This window comes from Tiliqua scincoides, chromosome 3 (assembly GCF_035046505.1).
Source record: "Tiliqua scincoides isolate rTilSci1 chromosome 3, rTilSci1.hap2, whole genome shotgun sequence".
In the NCBI taxonomy this organism is placed as follows: Eukaryota; Metazoa; Chordata; class Lepidosauria; order Squamata; family Scincidae; genus Tiliqua; species Tiliqua scincoides.
In genome coordinates this window covers 225,771,084-225,787,663 of record NC_089823.1, presented here as the reverse complement: position 1 = coordinate 225,787,663, position 16,580 = coordinate 225,771,084, and the positions used below count along the sequence as shown (strand labels likewise).

Genomic DNA, 16,580 nt, shown 5'->3' with positions numbered 1-16,580 from the left:
ACACCACCTTAAGTACTACTGGTGGTACGAGTACCACTGGTTGCAAAACACTGGGCTAGAGCCTTTCTAGCATATAGAAGGCTCTTTTCAACCAGAATCTTCTGCCAATCATCTCTCCAACCCACCCACCCATGTTTATGAAATGTCTGAATAAGACTCCTCCCTTGAGAGAGTTTAAAAAAACAAAGCTCTTCTCTTTTTTTCTCCCTGACCCTGAAGCTCAAACTGTCTTCTAGAGATTCTTGGGCTTCCCTAGAAGCTGATCAGCAAGAAGCTTGCCAGCTTTGAAGGTCAACTTGCCTGCCAGCTATGAATTTTTCTCTTGCAAACTTGAAGTCAAAAGGAAGTGCTTATGTTCTAGGGCTCTCTGTTTACATGGGGTAAGGATCAGCCCCCAGACTGACGGGTAGTTTATCCATTGGATGATCCTGAGGTTCTAATATTATGAAATGGGCAATCTACTTGAGCTCTTTGGAGAAATGGTCAAGATTATAAGTTGTTGTCATCTTCTTCCTCTGTTTGAGGAAGAGTCACAAGTATGTGGGAGCTGGCCTGGTGGTTATTATATGCACACACCCATGCACTGCATTTCAGCAAACTTCACAAAATGGCTTGCAGACTAAATCAGATAATTAAATGGGAGTGGGGGAGGGGCAGTGAGCAAAGTATACCAGTATCAATCCATAAAGTTGGTAAGAAGTTCCTGTTTGACTTGAAGGAAAAGAAAATCATCCATCAGTTTTGGACCTCCCATTCATTCTATGGGGCAAATGCCCCAGGTGTGGAGCCTTGCATGCTTTTAGGACCCCACAGAATCTCCCGAGGGGTTGTAAACTGTGCTTCCGTTTTTCCGGAAGCACAGGTTAGAGTGTCTGGGAACCCTCAGGAAACTTCTCTGACACAGCCTGGGGTCGGGCGAGGCTCGTAAGCTTCAGATAAGTGGGGGGGGGAGGCAGATTTGCATGCTGGGGTCGGGAACATCCTGAGGGAGGGCGCCATCACAGACCTTTGGCCTGGGGTGCAGGGCTGGGGAGGTCTGCCATTGTCATCCATCCATCCTGAGCACATCATTCTAGCCATCTTGATGATTGGGTGCCTCAGGCATAGAGAAGGTGCCTTGTTGAATGGTATGGTGGGAACCAATACTTGGAAATTACTCTGGCAAGGAATCCAAGCTGTGGATTTCAACTTGAAGGCTAATAAAAGCACAGGGTCATATTGGCCAGGATGTTGGCACTCCCTCCAATCCATTCTGACAGATTGGATCTGTCTGATCTTCAGCATAAGCAAAATCAAATATGCTTTACCCTTTCCGTCCCCACTGGTCCTACTGTCATGTTCGTGGATAAGCTTTTTGTTTCTCTGTTCTTGGCACAGGTAACACATGTGGTCTATACCACTGCTACATTGAAATACTGTCCCTTGAAATGATGGATGAATAGATTTAATAGAATGCTTATTTGCAGCACTTTTCAAGTATCTCTTAATCAAATGTTTGTTTTATTTCTAATGTTTGTTTTATTTCCTCTTAGGATCCTGCGGGTATCTTTGAACTGGTAGAACTTGTTGGCAATGGGACCTATGGACAAGTCTATAAGGTAAGAATTATGTAACTTCCTGGTACGTGAGTCTGCATGCTAAAAATTAATTACCTTGCCCATCTTTTATTACTATTGGTTTTTAACTTTAATAGTTTCTTCAGTTTTTTCCCCTTCTCCAGTTTGTTTCAAAAAAGTCTGATTTTTTTATTTTTTTTTGCAAGAGAACATTTTGTGCCGGTCTGAGATTGATTGCCTGCGTGAGATCTCTGCTTCTTATTATATATTAGTCTAAACATCTTTTCAAGAATATTCCTAATGCAGAATGTTGTTAATAGTAATGAGGGATGTCAATACAACCTGGACAGCAAGCATTTTTTAAAAACACTGCATTAGCGAAAGATTATTGGCATGGCTTCTCCTGTAAGATGGCATGGCCCATCTTACCCTCTCACTTGCTTTTGGTCAAAATGAGAATCTTACTTCAAGAAATGGGAGGTGAGTGAGGGGATGAAGGTGGGGAAGAATGGGGCAGCTGAAACCAAGGGTGTGCATTTAATGTGGAGACACTTTTATCCCCTGGGTTGTGAGCTAATAACCACAGAGATGAGTTGTCTTGTTATAGTGCTTGTCCTGGCCATGCTCTTAGGCAAGTGAAAGTACCTTCCATCAGGCAGCTGACTTTTGTGGTTGCAGTATAGGGCAGTAGGCTTTCTATTATTGAACCTTTTGTTATTCCACAGTTGTAACTATTAACACCCCCACCTTAGTTCTTAACAATGTGGGAGTGGCTATTTGGATTTTCTGTTTCCAGGTACCAAATTGTCTCTGCCATCCATTTCTGATTTGAGGTATTTTTCTGAGCTCTTAGTAGGGACCTAAATACATCAGAGAAGGCATCTTCTTTTGCTGCCCTCTGATCCAAGAGATCAGATATCCAGTTATGGATATCCACAGTAGCAGCAGGGATGTACTCCCCACAGATAAGGGGGGGGATGATGACTGTACGCGTATTCAGTGTAATATACTGAATAACCTAAAATCCCAGTCTAAGAATGAGTCCAAATAGAAAAGCCTTGCTTGAGTATCAGAGCTTTTAATTCTGCTCACAGCACCTGCCACCATGTGCTGGTGGTGCATGCCATGTGCACCATGAGCGTGGAGGGAGGAGCGACCAGGAGGCTTCTCTTGGAACAACTGAGAAAAGCCACCTGATCACTCCTCACTTTGTAAAATCCCTGAGGGTCTGGAGGGACCAACTGACCAAGTTAGTCAGTTTCCTGGGATTACTATCCTGTGGTCTGATATGCTGCCTAGGAGGGTTTGGAGGTGGGCGCGCAGCATTAGAAGAATAGATGTTGCCCGCAAAAGAGTTAATGCTTAACTGGTCAGTTTTGTCAAGGAGCTCGGGGGAGCGGCTATCCATCACCCTGGAATTTGTTTTGGGCAGCCTGCTCTTTACCGTGGCGATGGAGTGCATCTTTCCCTTATGGGCTATGGCCTCTTTTTAACAGACTTGCAACAGGGCTTGAGAACCTTTTTGGGTGCAAGGAAGGCCAAGCGGTAGACTGACCTCCCCTTGTGGCGGTAGAAGTGCGGAGTGCATAGATAGAAGACCTTCTCGGTGTCCAATCTAAGTCAGCAAGGACGTGGGGTGAAACCAGAACCGCTCCCATGATGCGTGACTGGCTCAAGGAGACAGGCTGGCTAGCCCCTTGTCTGAACTTGGGGGCCTTGCAGGGGTGACCTGAAGGCATAGCAGTTCTGCTGACTTACCCTCTTCGGGCGACATTGAGAGGCGGGCTTAATAACAATTGAGTTATGTCTGGAGTTAGGTGGATGCCGTACGAGACTGGGGGACGTAGACAGCTAGGGCCATTTCCCCCACCTAGAACCCCGCACTTGGGATGGGTTTGTTTAACCCCTTTTGTTGCCCTGTTGCAATGTTTGGTATTTTAATAAAAGTGGCCCATTTTAATTCCAAACCTGTTGTCGGCTGTATTTATTTGGGGAGTGCATGGTAAGTTGTTTGCTTAAATTTTGTTTGTTCTGGAATTTTTATACTGCCTTTCTTGTAGTTTCCAAGAGCCTATCAAGAACTTTGAGGACATAATTACAGGTGTGGACCACTTAATGACAGGGATACTTGTTGTGCGAATAGGTTGTTAAGCGAACACTTGACCCAATCTAGTGCCTTTGATGTGTAAACAGACACTCTCTGCAAGACACTTGCTGGCTGCATTGGCTAATGGAGATAGACTGCCTCTTCTTTGTATTAAGAGCCTCTCTGTTGTGTAAATTGGCACTCTGCTGCAGGCAGATGTGGGAGATGCGATTGCCTCATTAAGAACCTCTTTGTTGTGCTTTGACCACTGTCATATATGCGGGCTGTCATTATGCAGTCTGTTGTTAAGCAGTACACACCTATTCTAAAATGCAAATTTTTTTTAAAAATTGCACTGTCAACCTTCCAATTTTTTAGCTTTGTGTTGTAAGCCAGTATTTTAAAAAGTGGTCCTTTCTATTGCTGTAGTATTACGATGTAACAAACCCCCCCTCCTATTTACCCTTTCTTGCATGCCCCCCCACCCCAAGAGAGAGAAGTAGAGGGTATGATCTGTCTGGAAAGACTTATTCTGGATTCTGCATCCTCAATTGCTCTAGGCTTATATCTTCAATGAGGATGACAGAAGAATGCAAGTGAACCAAAAATCAGCAGAAACATCTGGGCTTCTTCAGAAGTGTGAATTTCTAAAGTAGCGTTAAAATCCTTGCTAAGGTTACATTCTGCAGAGCCTTCCTCTTTTTTGGTATTATTTTTATATCTCAAGAAAGGAGGTATTTCTACTGAGTTGCTGTTTCTTTTTCTTAGTTCATTTAATTTCCAGCTACTCTGCTCTGGTTTGCTGGAGCTAAGAGCATTAGAGAGATGTCTAAACAGTTTTTCTCGACTGGTAAAATAACTGGAGAGGTTGACCTAGTTCTAAACATGTGCATATTTCTAATAACTCCTGCTGGAAAATGTGACAACAACATCCTTTTGAAAACTTAATGTTTTGATGGAAAAGCAAAATGGGAAATATCTTCCAAAACTTGTGGGATTTTTGCCCTTTTTATTAAAGATTTTGCTATTTGTTTACTTTTGGATGCTGAGGTTGCAATCAAAATTGAAAACAAAGGCTTGCTTGTGCATATTATAATATCCACTTTCCTGAGAGTAAGTAGCATTAAACACAGTAGGACTTCTGAATAAACATGCACAGGATTGTGGTGTAAGACTTCTGCATTGTGATCTTTCCCCTTGGTTCTAGTTATTTTAGTGGATTACTTTGGAAAGAAATGAGCGTGAGTAGCAAACTATTTTTTGAACAATTCAAGGCACCCCATGTAGTCAATATACTGTTAAGCGCTGCACTGGGTTTAGATGCCAAATATTCATAAAAAGGAAAAGATGAACAACTGATAATATTTCACTGGTTCCTGTTTACAGAAGATAGATCTGAATTTTTATTTTTGACTTTGGTGCCTGATAAACTACTGTTTTTTTTCTTTATAGACAGACAAAAACAAAACAACCTATCCCTTGGCTGTGAGTCTTAACACTTCTCTTGAGCCTTGTTAAGATGCAATTCTCATGGTCTACTGTTGCAAGAACATGCAGCAAGAAGGATTTACAGGCTCTCTTCCCCATCATGTGTGGTGGGGGAAGACACTGAATGCTTCCATTTGAATAAATTGCTGCTTTCTGTAATGTTAGAATGCGTGAGTGTCCTCAATTCAAACTTGGTTAGTCCAAAGAAGGAAACTCACAGTTTCTCAAGTTCAGATGCAACAAGAAACAGTGGCTTATTCAAAACATAAAGTGGAAGCTTTCAGATTCCTCCCTTTACCTGTGAAGGGATAACAGATTACCAGCGTTAATGCATGCGGGGCATGCATGGGCTTGCTGCAGCTCATTCTCATATTACTCCACCAGGGTTGGTGGCTGCATATGAGCTGTCCCTTAATTTGAGCTGCTGTTCTTTGTGCTTCAACCCCTTTCTAACCCCTTTCTAAGGAAAAATCCTTTTGATTTCTAAGGATCAAAAAACCAACTGCATCTCTTGTGCACACGTATGTTATTTCAGTGTCCTCCTGTTATTTCAATGTCCTGACTGTGTTGAAGAGAAAGGTGGTATACAAACATTCTAAATCAGGAAAGAAATGCAAGTGTGTAAAACAGTGAGGCAACTTGACACTTCTAAGGCTGCATCTGGTAAGGGTAATTTGAATTGTTTATAATGGTTGGTTGATGTCTTAGCGCAGGGGACTCTAAACTTTTTGGCCAAAGGACCGCATCAGATATCTGGCATAATGTTGAGGGCCGGAAAAAAAATTAAATAAATACGTTAGAGATAGAACTTAGATGAATGAATGTACTCAAATATCCAGGATTTCTCCACAGCCCAAGAAATAAAGTACACACATAAACGGACCATCATTCCCCCACCCCACAAGCACAACTCCAGTTGTATTTGGTCAACTGGACCAAAAGGTCTCAGGGGATCAGAGGCTTGCCGCGGGCCGGATAGAGGCTTGCTGCGGGCCACATCTGGCCCCCAGGACGGGGTTTGGAGACCCCTGTCTTAGAGACATCAACTAAGAATCTTAGTTTGTAGCCAAACAACCTATTTGCTTTTATGTCAGTGAAAGGCAAGAATGTTGCAGAGTCAATGCCGTATTCAACAGGTAGAGACAAACTTGCAACAGTGAATAATAGCAGGGTAGGACACTTGAAAAGATCCTTGATGGGAACAGGAGTGTTGCCAGTTCCTGAGAATTTCTTCTAATGTGAGGTGTGGGAGAATTTGGCAACCCAATCGTAGGGTTTGTATACATGTACTTACTGTATAGATTTGGTCCACACCCAGGTGTGTCCATTTTGTTGACTAGGGACTGTGGCTTCATATGGAGATCCCTTAGGACAGTTGCTTAGGGTGTACCACCTTGCCTCTTGCCTTGGTGCCAGTGCTTGCTTCCTTCCTCCTTATCTGCTCGTATACAAGTGTTGAAGCCAGCAAATTCTGATACCACCATGAGGACAGAGCCAGGTTTGGGAGGTGGGGGGAACTGTCCTCAAAACACTCCCTCCCAGTCAAATAGGAAATTCTCCCCAAACCTGGATTGTAGCATGTAACCAAGGTTTGAGGAGGATGAGGGCAAAGCTCTGGCTGAGTTTTACCAGTGCAACCCCTCTACCCACCTGTGCTTGGCATGGCATCCTGCTGCCGCTAGTCTTGTTGCACTGCTGGTCAACATGATGGCAGGAGCATAGGGTGCCATACTGCTTCATTTCAAAACAACAAGATAAGAAAGAGGACAAAAGGGGAGGGAGTGCTCCGTGATGCCCTTGCTTCTCTTGAGCCTTGAATAAGGGACCTAGTCAGGTAGGATGGGAGCCCATGGAGGCCGCCTTGCTGAGGCCCTCCAAAAGCCAGAAGCTGCTGCAGAGGATTGTCTTCAAGCATATGCAGAGTGCCATAGGCATCTCCCCCCCCCCCAAAAAAAAGCACACAAGACAGAAGCTTGGGATAATAAGATTTTATTATTAATATGAAAACAGACCTGTAGCAGACCAATTAGCAGAACCCCTGCTAATTGGGTAAGAGGCACTTTTTCAAGTGGGTGCTCCTTTTTTTAGCAAGGGGAGAGTAACATGCCTAACATCCATACCGGGTAAGATGGTGGAATGCCTCATCAAAGATAGGATCTCAAAACACATAGACGAACAGGCCTTGCTGAGGGAGAGTCAGCATGGCTTCTGTAAGGGTAAGTCTTGCCTCACGAACCTTATAGAATTCTTTGAAAAGGTCAACAGGCATGTGGATGCGGGAGAACCTGTGGACATTATATATCTGGACTTTCAGAAGGCGTTTGACACGGTCCCTCACCAAAGGCTACTGAAAAAACTCCACAGTCAGGGAATTGGAGGACAGGTCCTCTCGTGGATTGAGAACTGGTTGGAGGCCAGGAAGCAGAGAGTGGGTGTCAATGGGCAATTTTCACAATGGAGAGAGGTGAAAAGCGGTGTGCCCCAAGGATCTGTCCTGGGACCGGTGCTTTTCAACCTCTTCATAAATGACCTGGAGACAGGGTTGAGCAGTGAAGTGGCTAAGTTTGCAGACGACACCAAACTTTTCCGAGTGGTAAAGACCAGAAGTGATTGTGAGGAGCTCCAGAAGGATCTCTCCAGACTGGCAGAATGGGCAGCAAAATGGCAGATGCGCTTCAATGTCAGTAAGTGTAAAGTCATGCACATTGGGGCAAAAAATCAAAACTTTAGATATAGGCTGATGGGTTCTGAGCTGTCTGTGACAGATCAGGAGAGAGATCTTGGGGTGGTGGTGGACAGGTCGATGAAAGTGTCGACCCAATGTGCGGCGGCAGTGAAGAAGGCCAATTCTATGCTTGGGATCATTAGGAAGGGTATTGAGAACAAAACGGTTAGTATTATAATGCCGTTGTACAAATCGATGGTAAGGCCACACCTGGAGTATTGTGTCCAGTTCTGGTCACCGCATCTCAAAAAAGACATAGTGGAAATGGAAAAGGTGCAAAAGAGAGCGACTAAGATGATTACAGGGCTGGGGCACCTTCCTTATGAGGAAAGGCTACGGCGTTTGGGCCTCTTCAGCCTAGAAAAGAGACGCTTGAGGGGGGACATGATTGAGACATACAAAATTATGCAGGGGATGGACAGAGTGGATAGGGAGATGCTCTTTACACTCTCACATAATACCAGAACCAGGGGACATCCACTAAAATTGAGTGTTGGGCGGGTTAGGACAGACAAAAGAAAATATTTCTTTACTCAGCGCGTGGTCGGTCTGTGGAACTCCTTGCCACAGGATGTGGTGCTGGCGTCTAGCCTAGACGCCTTTAAAAGGGGATTGGACGAGTTTCTGGAGGAAAAATCCATTATGGGGTACAAGCCATGATGTGTATGCGCAACCTCCTGATTTTAGGAATGGGTTAAGTCAGAATGCCAGATGTAGGGGAGGGCACCAGGATGAGGTCTCTTGTTATCTGGTGTGCTCCCTGGGGCATTTGGTGGGCCTCTGTGAGATACAGGAAGCTGGACTAGATGGGCCTATGGCCTGATCCAGTGGGGCTGTTCTTATGTTCTTATGTTAACTGGCCCACCTCACCCCAGCACTGTCTGTTCTAGTGGCTGTCTGCTGGTATTCCCTGGCATCTTTTTAGATTGTCAGCCCTTTTGGGACAGGGAGCCATTTAGTTATTTGATTTTTCTCTGTAAACCGCTTTGTGAACTTTTAGTTGAAAAGCGGTATATAAATACTGTTAATAATAATAATAATAATAGCAGGAAAAAAACCTAACTTACAAACTCACCAACATGCTGGCTCTAAGTTTGGGGAAAACGGCACTAGCCATCCACCTCCCCCGTACCCCACATGAGCATCACAACCTAGCTAAAGGCATAGTCGTGGACTAGTTTATCCTGTCCTTGACAACCCTGAAGGGTCAAGGCAGCTGGTTTGCACTGACCCGCACAGGCAAAAAGCCATGTGTTGGCTTTTGCCAAAACCAGCCAAGGAACTAGCCAGCCAGCTTCTCAACCCAGGCAAGCATTGTAAGAGAGGTCTTGGCTTACCCCTTGACCTTGCTTATCTCAGCAAGTATGCCAGGTCCATTCCCGACTACCCTGCCAGCATGTCACCTGCTAGAGAAAGACATAAATTCCCATCTCAATATGCCAGTCTGGAGTAGGTGAAAAAGCGGTCACCCAACTGCCAATCAGGGTGACAGCAAAAAATTCCTACCTGCTCCCAAAAACAAGGCAACCAGTCTCAGAGAGTACACAGAAAAGGTGGGCAGGACTCAAAAGCACATGCCAGATTGAGGCTGGGTAAATGAAACACCCACCCAGTCCTAGGTGCACCCATCTCTCCAGACCAAGCAACCAATGGGCTGCCCAGATTTTCCGGCCTCAGCCTTGTAGTGTGGGCAAGGGGTTGGTCATATGGCATCGGGGCTCTAGAAGCCCCAAGGCAATTCTCTTGCTACACTGATACTACCAGATGTATGGAGCAGAAGATGTGGCTTTTTGCAAGGCTTTCTTTAACTTCAGTGGTGGATGTTGCTGGAAGAACGATGGAACTAAATATAAATAGTTGAAAAAACTGTCGAGGCTGGAAATAGTTTCGTCAGTGTCTGACTTAACTGAAGGTTGGTCATTCCAGAGTGGATGAATGAATCCTCATTACTCTTGGAAGCGATGCGGCCGAATCTGCATAATTTTTACGTGAATGAAAACAGACATTGGCGGCAGCTTATCTTTTGATATGAATTGTGCAGGTTGTTTCGTTATTTAACAACACGACCAACGAGCAGGCACAAGATACGTCTCCGATCTATTTAAGTTGTTGCCATTGTTACTGTTGTCATGTTGAATTTTTGAGTTTCTTAACATATGGTGAATAGGAAAAGGGGAAGATAAAAGGTTGGGCTGTATTTCGTATATCTTCTGCAGCCAAAGGTTGGGCTTTACAGTTTAAAGTGGGGAGGGGGTGGGATTGGAAGATCTACAGATCTGTCTGAAATGCCCTTTTTTATTTTTAAGAAAGCTTCTCAATTGACTGAACCATCATTGACCTGTTTTGCTCTGCTGAGGAATGATTTTAGGGTTGCAAGCATGCTAATTGTAGCTGGATATGCTATAGGCAATAATTTTTTGCTTTTTGTCTTTGGCAAGTAGGAGGAATTATTTAACCCTGAAGAGAGTTCACTTGTTTGTGTGTGTGTGTGTGTGTGTGTGTGTGTGTAGGGTTTTCGTTCCCTGTAAAATGCTTCCTGAGCTTAAGAGCAAGGCTTGTCAAATAGGGCTGGCCTCCTGGAGAGGTGCAGGCAGTTCTCGGGGGAGGCAAGCTCTTCATGCATACTCCTCCCCTCTAACTCCTTGTTGTTGTTTGCACAGGAGGAAGTGGAGTGTGTGGTGTTCTTTTAACATTCTGTTCTTCACCTACCACCCACATGCACACTATCGTCTCTCCCCCACGCGTATTTTTCCCCTTTGTATCAGAGAAATGTTCTGTTTTTTTTTCTTCGATCCTTACCCCTCCCCTTCTTTCTCAAGGGCTGTCCTCCAGAGTACCTTTTAAAATTCTTTTTCTGTTGCTTTTCTATGGCAGCTTTCAAAATGCATACAGCCTGGGTTCTCAAACTCCTAGCATGTTTTAGAATGAGATTCTGTCAGGACCCAGTTGAGATTCTGTCAGGAAGTGATGTCATGACCGAAAGTGACATCATCAATCAGGAACATTTTTAACAATTCTAGGCTGCAAGCCTACCCACATGTACCTAGGAGTAAGTCCCATTTACTGTCATTGTTAAAAGCATATACATAGTAGCCTGTTAAAAGTACAGGTGTGTTGTAACATTTCCCCAAATGCAGTCACATACCATGGTAGCATCAAATCTAATATATTAAAAATAAAATATTGAAATGAATGGGGATCCACTTGAAATTGGCTCATGGCCCACCTAATGGGTCTCAACCCCCAGTCTGAGAAACACTAGCCATAGCTATATTAGACCAAAGGACCATCTAGCCCAGCATTCAGTCTCCAACAGGGCTTGCCAGACACCTTGGGGTCAGGGAGCTGTGACCAGTTTTGTACTTGTGTCCATGCTGAGACTGCAATTTGAAGCTGCAGAATAGCACTGTGGTATTTTTTCTCCCCTTTGAGCAGGGAGGTATTTATTTACCATCAAGTATGCTTACAAAGATTACATGTCTGTCCAAATTTTTGTACAGACATGTTCTGGTAGCCAAGGATTTGGTATCAACAGTTTCACTAATCCACAGATACCATGAATACCAGGGAAACCAAAAGACGGGAAAGTTTTAAAAAATCTTGTTTTACCAGTATTGTTAAAACTTTCCCCTGTCTTTTAAAAAGCATCCCTAGGTGAACCTGGACCTGGATGAACCAGGTTCAAATCCCCCCTCAGCCACGAAGCATCCTGGGTGACCTTGGGCCAGTCACTTTCTCTCAGCCTTACCTACCTCACAGGGTTGTTGTGAGGACAGGAAGGAGGGGAGCAGCTGTGTATACCACCGCCCTGAGTTCTTTGGAGAAAGGGCAGTATAAAAATGTGAAAAATAAATAAATAAAATAAATATCCATGGGGGAGTCTGGAATGGAACCCCAGCAGATACTGGGGCACACATATATTGTTTCCTCCTCCAGCAATTTTGAGGAAACAATCAGGATTGCGATGTTGACTGACTAAAGGGGAATATGCTTTTGCACTGAAGCATCAAGTGATGAATCTGTGTAGGTCATTCACACATGTAAGCCAGTATCAAAGATAGTTCACCTCACATGATGACTCCAGTAGAGTCAATTCACATAGTTTTGCTGTCAGAAGTCCAGTGTGGAGAAATTGATGGCTGTTTAGGTATACCAGTTATCCAGAACCCGTGCAGAAGATTAGTGATTAGTGAGAAACCTCCTTGTGTGTCACAAAAGGTGATTCTCATTTGGAATAGTCACTGCAGGTTCCTGACTCTTATTAGTAGGGCACCAGAGAGTCTGAAGCGCTAATGCCGAGGCAAAGATGGCATTAATTGTTTGAATAATCAGCTACTTTATTATCTTTCTGTATCTGAAAGAGTGATAGTGAGCAGTTTAATTAATCAGAGACTCTTTAAGCTGAGTGGGTAAAATAGTTACCATAAAGCACAACATAACTGTTTCCTGGGGGATTGTGGCTGAAAAGGATGAGGCTTAGTTTTATATATCGAGGCTCTAATGTCTGAAAATGCACTGCTGTAATTTTTGCCTGGGAGGCTTTGGATGTTTGCATTGAGCACTTGACTGACCAAGCTGTGACTGTCTTTCTGTGGTTTGGCTCATCACTGAGTAGGTAAATGAATTAAGATTTCTTTACAAGTGTGGTGAGTGGGGAATGAGCACTTTGGTGTGAGACTCCTTCCTTCCTTCTGATCTGCCCTTTTGCCAGGGCCAAAACCTGAAACCAGCCATTCTTGATAACTTCCCTTCAAGTTGTATGAAGGAGCCCCAAATCCTCAGGGGTCTTCCCAAAATCCATATGACAGTATGCAGTCCACAGTCTACGAAACCTGGGGCAGAACTCTGACCTGGTTTACCAGCAGCAGGCAGATGAAATGTCAAAACAGAATTGGGGTTAAAATGGTTTATTGGGGAAAAATATTACAAGGAGGCTTCCGAGATGGCTTGGGTGATGCCATGTGCCCAAGTGCATTTTAGCACAACTACAGTAGGCGATTACAGGCAAACACATAAATCAACATAATTCCCTAATGTGTCTTCCTCTTTGTGTTTACTCTAGTCATCAACCTTTGGACTTCAAAGGTTGATCTCGCCAAGCCTCTCTCCAAGTTGATGTCTCCAAGCCTCTGAGAGGTGGTTGAATTGGGCTGTACACAGATACTGAGAGAACATGCAGATGAGTGTCCCTGGGCTTTGTTAGGTCTGTTTAAATGTTTTGCAAACATTTGAGCATCCTATCTGATCCCTGAGCCAACTAAGTGGCTCCAGTTTATGGGCATGAGCTGGGTGCTATTGTTCTTCTGGACCTAGATAGTAGACAACAGATGTCTCCCTCTGCCCCTCCAACCCAGGCCATCTGTCTTCTTATTAGCAATGGGGGTGATGCAGTGACTAAGAGCAGGAGCTAGAGAATCCCCAGTTCAAGTTTTATCTTTGCCACAAAATCACTTTCTTAATCAAGCTGCTGTTTTGTAGACCTCAGTGCTGCAGCAGTAACGCAGCTGACTTTGCAAGGCTGTTGTAAAGATTACTGCGATAATGGATGTGCAGTATTCAGTACTCCAGAGTGTTCATAGCCATTCCTGTTTCCACCCTGTGTTCTGAATGTTTTGTAATTCAAACCACCTTTATAGTGTATTTTTCCCCATCACTATGAGGCTTTTAGAAGACTGCGCTTGCTTGTTAGAAGGAAATTGTGCATAAGCCCTAGAAATGTTGTGTTCTTAGCAGTGGGCAGCCCAATCCAATCTAAATCCTCACACAGTGATGCAGTGCTGCTGGTGCTGTGCTTGGCATCCTACAGTGAATTTTTGACTGCTGGAGGTCTCCTCGTGGTAAGGGGACATGGGTCCCGTTGCCCCAGGGTAAGCCCCAGCATCTGCAATGGGTCAACTTGGACCTGTGATTGTGCAGGCAGGTAAGACCAGGGAAGGACCTAGGAATTTGGTGCGTGCCAGTGAAACCAATTCCACCCCCAGTCCAGATCCACCCACCCTGCCCCTTCTCCCCTAACATCTGCTCTGTCTCACCCCATTCAGCCCCTTCCTTCCATCCCGCCACCCCTGTGCTGGACTTATTGGCTCCAGCATGCCTCTGTCACTCTGCTGCTGCCAGCAGGAAGGCTCTGGCCCTCCATCCAGTGCACCTGAGCCTTGCGCTATTGCCAAGCATTTTACGGTGCTTTTGTGGCAGCACGCACCACAGAATGTGCAGTCCGCTGGCACAGGCCCTCAATAGGATTGGGCCATTAATCTTCCCTGGGAGAACTCTACAAGTTAATACTTTTCCCTTCCCACCTTTAAAAAAATAAAGAAAGAAGCCTTGTTACCAGAGCAACGGGGACATTTCGTACTACTTGATTCATGTGAAAGATACAGCAGAACCCCGAGAGAGAAGGGGGGTGGGAGGGGAAAAAATCCAAGCATAGAAGCCCACCCACATATGCCTGCACAGCAGTATGTCAAATTAACATTTGCTTTTTAGGATTTTTTTTTTGACGGAAAGGGGTTTTTACCTTTCTCCCCTCTGAAGTTGCCTGGGTTCTAAGTGGCAGTTTTGAGTCAGAGCTGAATCTGAGGTGTGTTGAGGGGGAGGAATTGTTTTAATCCAGTCTTGTTGGTGTCTGTAGAGTAGTGGTTCCCAAAACTTTTTTCTACCAGGACCCACTTTTTAAAACGACACTCTATCGAGACCCACCTAGCTTTACGAGAATTTTAAAAAGTTTCACTGTACCAGCTGCTCAAACCTTTTATCCTTTTTTACTATGGTGAGATCCCCATATTCGGAACCCTTATGGTGGCACAGCATTCCCCTTCATCTGACCTTTGATAATATGTTGGCAACCTTCAGTCTCGAAAGACTATGGTATCACACTCTGAAAGGTGGTTCTGGAACAGCGTCTAGTGTGGCTGAAAAGGCTGATTCGGGAGTGATAGTCCCTTCCACACCGGGAGCAAGTGCAGTCTGTCCCTGGTCTGTCTCCCTCGCTATGGACCTTCCTTCTTTGATAATAAATGAAGCACATTTGCCTAGTTGTGAATAAATTTTCCATAGGACCCAATACATTTTCCTCGTCAGCCATCAGCTTGTCAGTTTCACAACCTGCCAAAAATCGGATCAGGACCCACTGGTGGGTCCCGACCCACAGTTTGAGAACAAATGCTGTAGAGCAGTGTTTCTCAAATTGTGGGTTGGGACCCACTAGGTGGGTCGCAAGCCAATTTCAGGTGGGTCCCCATTCATTTCAATATTTTACTTTCAGTATATTAGACTTGATGCTACCCTGGTCTGTTACTGCATATGGGGAAATGTTACAGATCTGTACTTTTAATAAGCTACTATGTATATTCTTTTAACAATGATAGTAAATGGGACTTACTCCTGGGTAACTGGGGGTAGGATTGTAGCCTAGGATTGTTAAAAAAAAATTTCCTGTTTGATTATGTCACTACCGGTCATGACATCACTTCCAGTGGGTCCTGACAAGATTCTCATTCTAAAAAGTGGGTCCTGGTGCTAAATAAGTGAGAACCAGTGCTCTAGAGGGCTACAGTTGGGCCAACATGTTGGCTTCTTCAAGAAAGTCAGCCATCAGTGTGGTATTCTGGACTGTTGATAGCCTAAGCACATGGTACCTATGTATATTTTGGAGATAAACAGTTCAGAAATTATTTGGGGCAGCATATACTAGCCCATGAGGAAATGCCTGTCTTTTTTGTCAATCTACTGCTTTGTGCTGTCTACTTTTTCACACATTGGGAAGAGGTTCCAGAGTAGTTTTGTAGTTTCTGAGTTGGAAATTGGCTATTAAGCCATTGGTGTGCATTGTGCTTTATAAAGAATTAGAAGATAAGTCCCTGTCCCTAAGGGGCTCACAATCCAAATGCACACATGGAAAATAGGGGAAGAGGAGACAAGAATAAAATATGGGTATTTCAATTATACACTCACAAGTATCCTGTCTGACAGTGTCCTTATCCTGCCATAAGCCATTACAAAATTACAGCCATAAAACTTCACTCCCCCCCAAAAAAACTTATGGAGTTATACCCATAACATTGTAGAGAAAAATATATGAAGTGAATGAGTGAACTTGGCTACACTACAAGTTAAGAAAGGTTAATAGTTTTTGCAAGAAGATAGCAACAAATCTGTTTAAACTTCAGAAATGAAGGCCATGGTAGTCCTGGGAAAGGTGGCTGGGCGATTGCCAGTCCCTGATGTATGGTCCTGAGAGCAGTCAAATGGACCTGAACGCATGAAGCTTCATTTGAATTTAAAAGGACCAATGGTCCATCTAATACAGTACTGTCCACTCTGACTGACAGCAGTTTTCTAGGGCCTTAGGCAGAGGTGAACTTAATCACAAGCCAGCTGACACTGTACCTTGAAATTCCATGAACTGAACATGGGCCCTTGTTTCATACAAGGCATCTGATGCGGCCCCTCCCAAAGCTTGGAAAAATGGACTGGTATATTCTTTTGCTTTGATGTGAGACGCCTGCGTTGGCTCGGTCATGTCGTGAGAATGGATGATGGCCGGATCCCAAAGGATCTCCTCTATGGAGAACTCGTGCAAGGAAAGTGCCCTATGGGTAGACCACAGCTGCGATACAAGGACATCTGCAAGAGGGATCTGAAGGCCTTAGGAGTGGACCTCAACAAGTGGGAAACCCTGGCCTCTGAGCGGCCCGCTTGGAGGCAGGCTGTACAGCATGGCCTT

At 44.4% G+C, this 16,580-nt stretch overlaps 1 protein-coding gene across 3 annotated transcripts in view; it reads left to right on the top strand.

The window, feature by feature from the left end:
- Nucleotides 1-16,580, top strand: part of TNIK (TRAF2 and NCK interacting kinase) — a 292,122-nt gene that overhangs the window by 50,082 nt on the left and 225,460 nt on the right. For all 3 annotated transcript variants that reach the window (XM_066621727.1, XM_066621728.1, XM_066621726.1), the window contains exon 2: nucleotides 1,533-1,598. In XM_066621727.1, coding sequence (XP_066477824.1) covers nucleotides 1,533-1,598 — 66 coding nt within the window. The remainder of the gene's footprint in view (nucleotides 1-1,532; nucleotides 1,599-16,580) is intronic.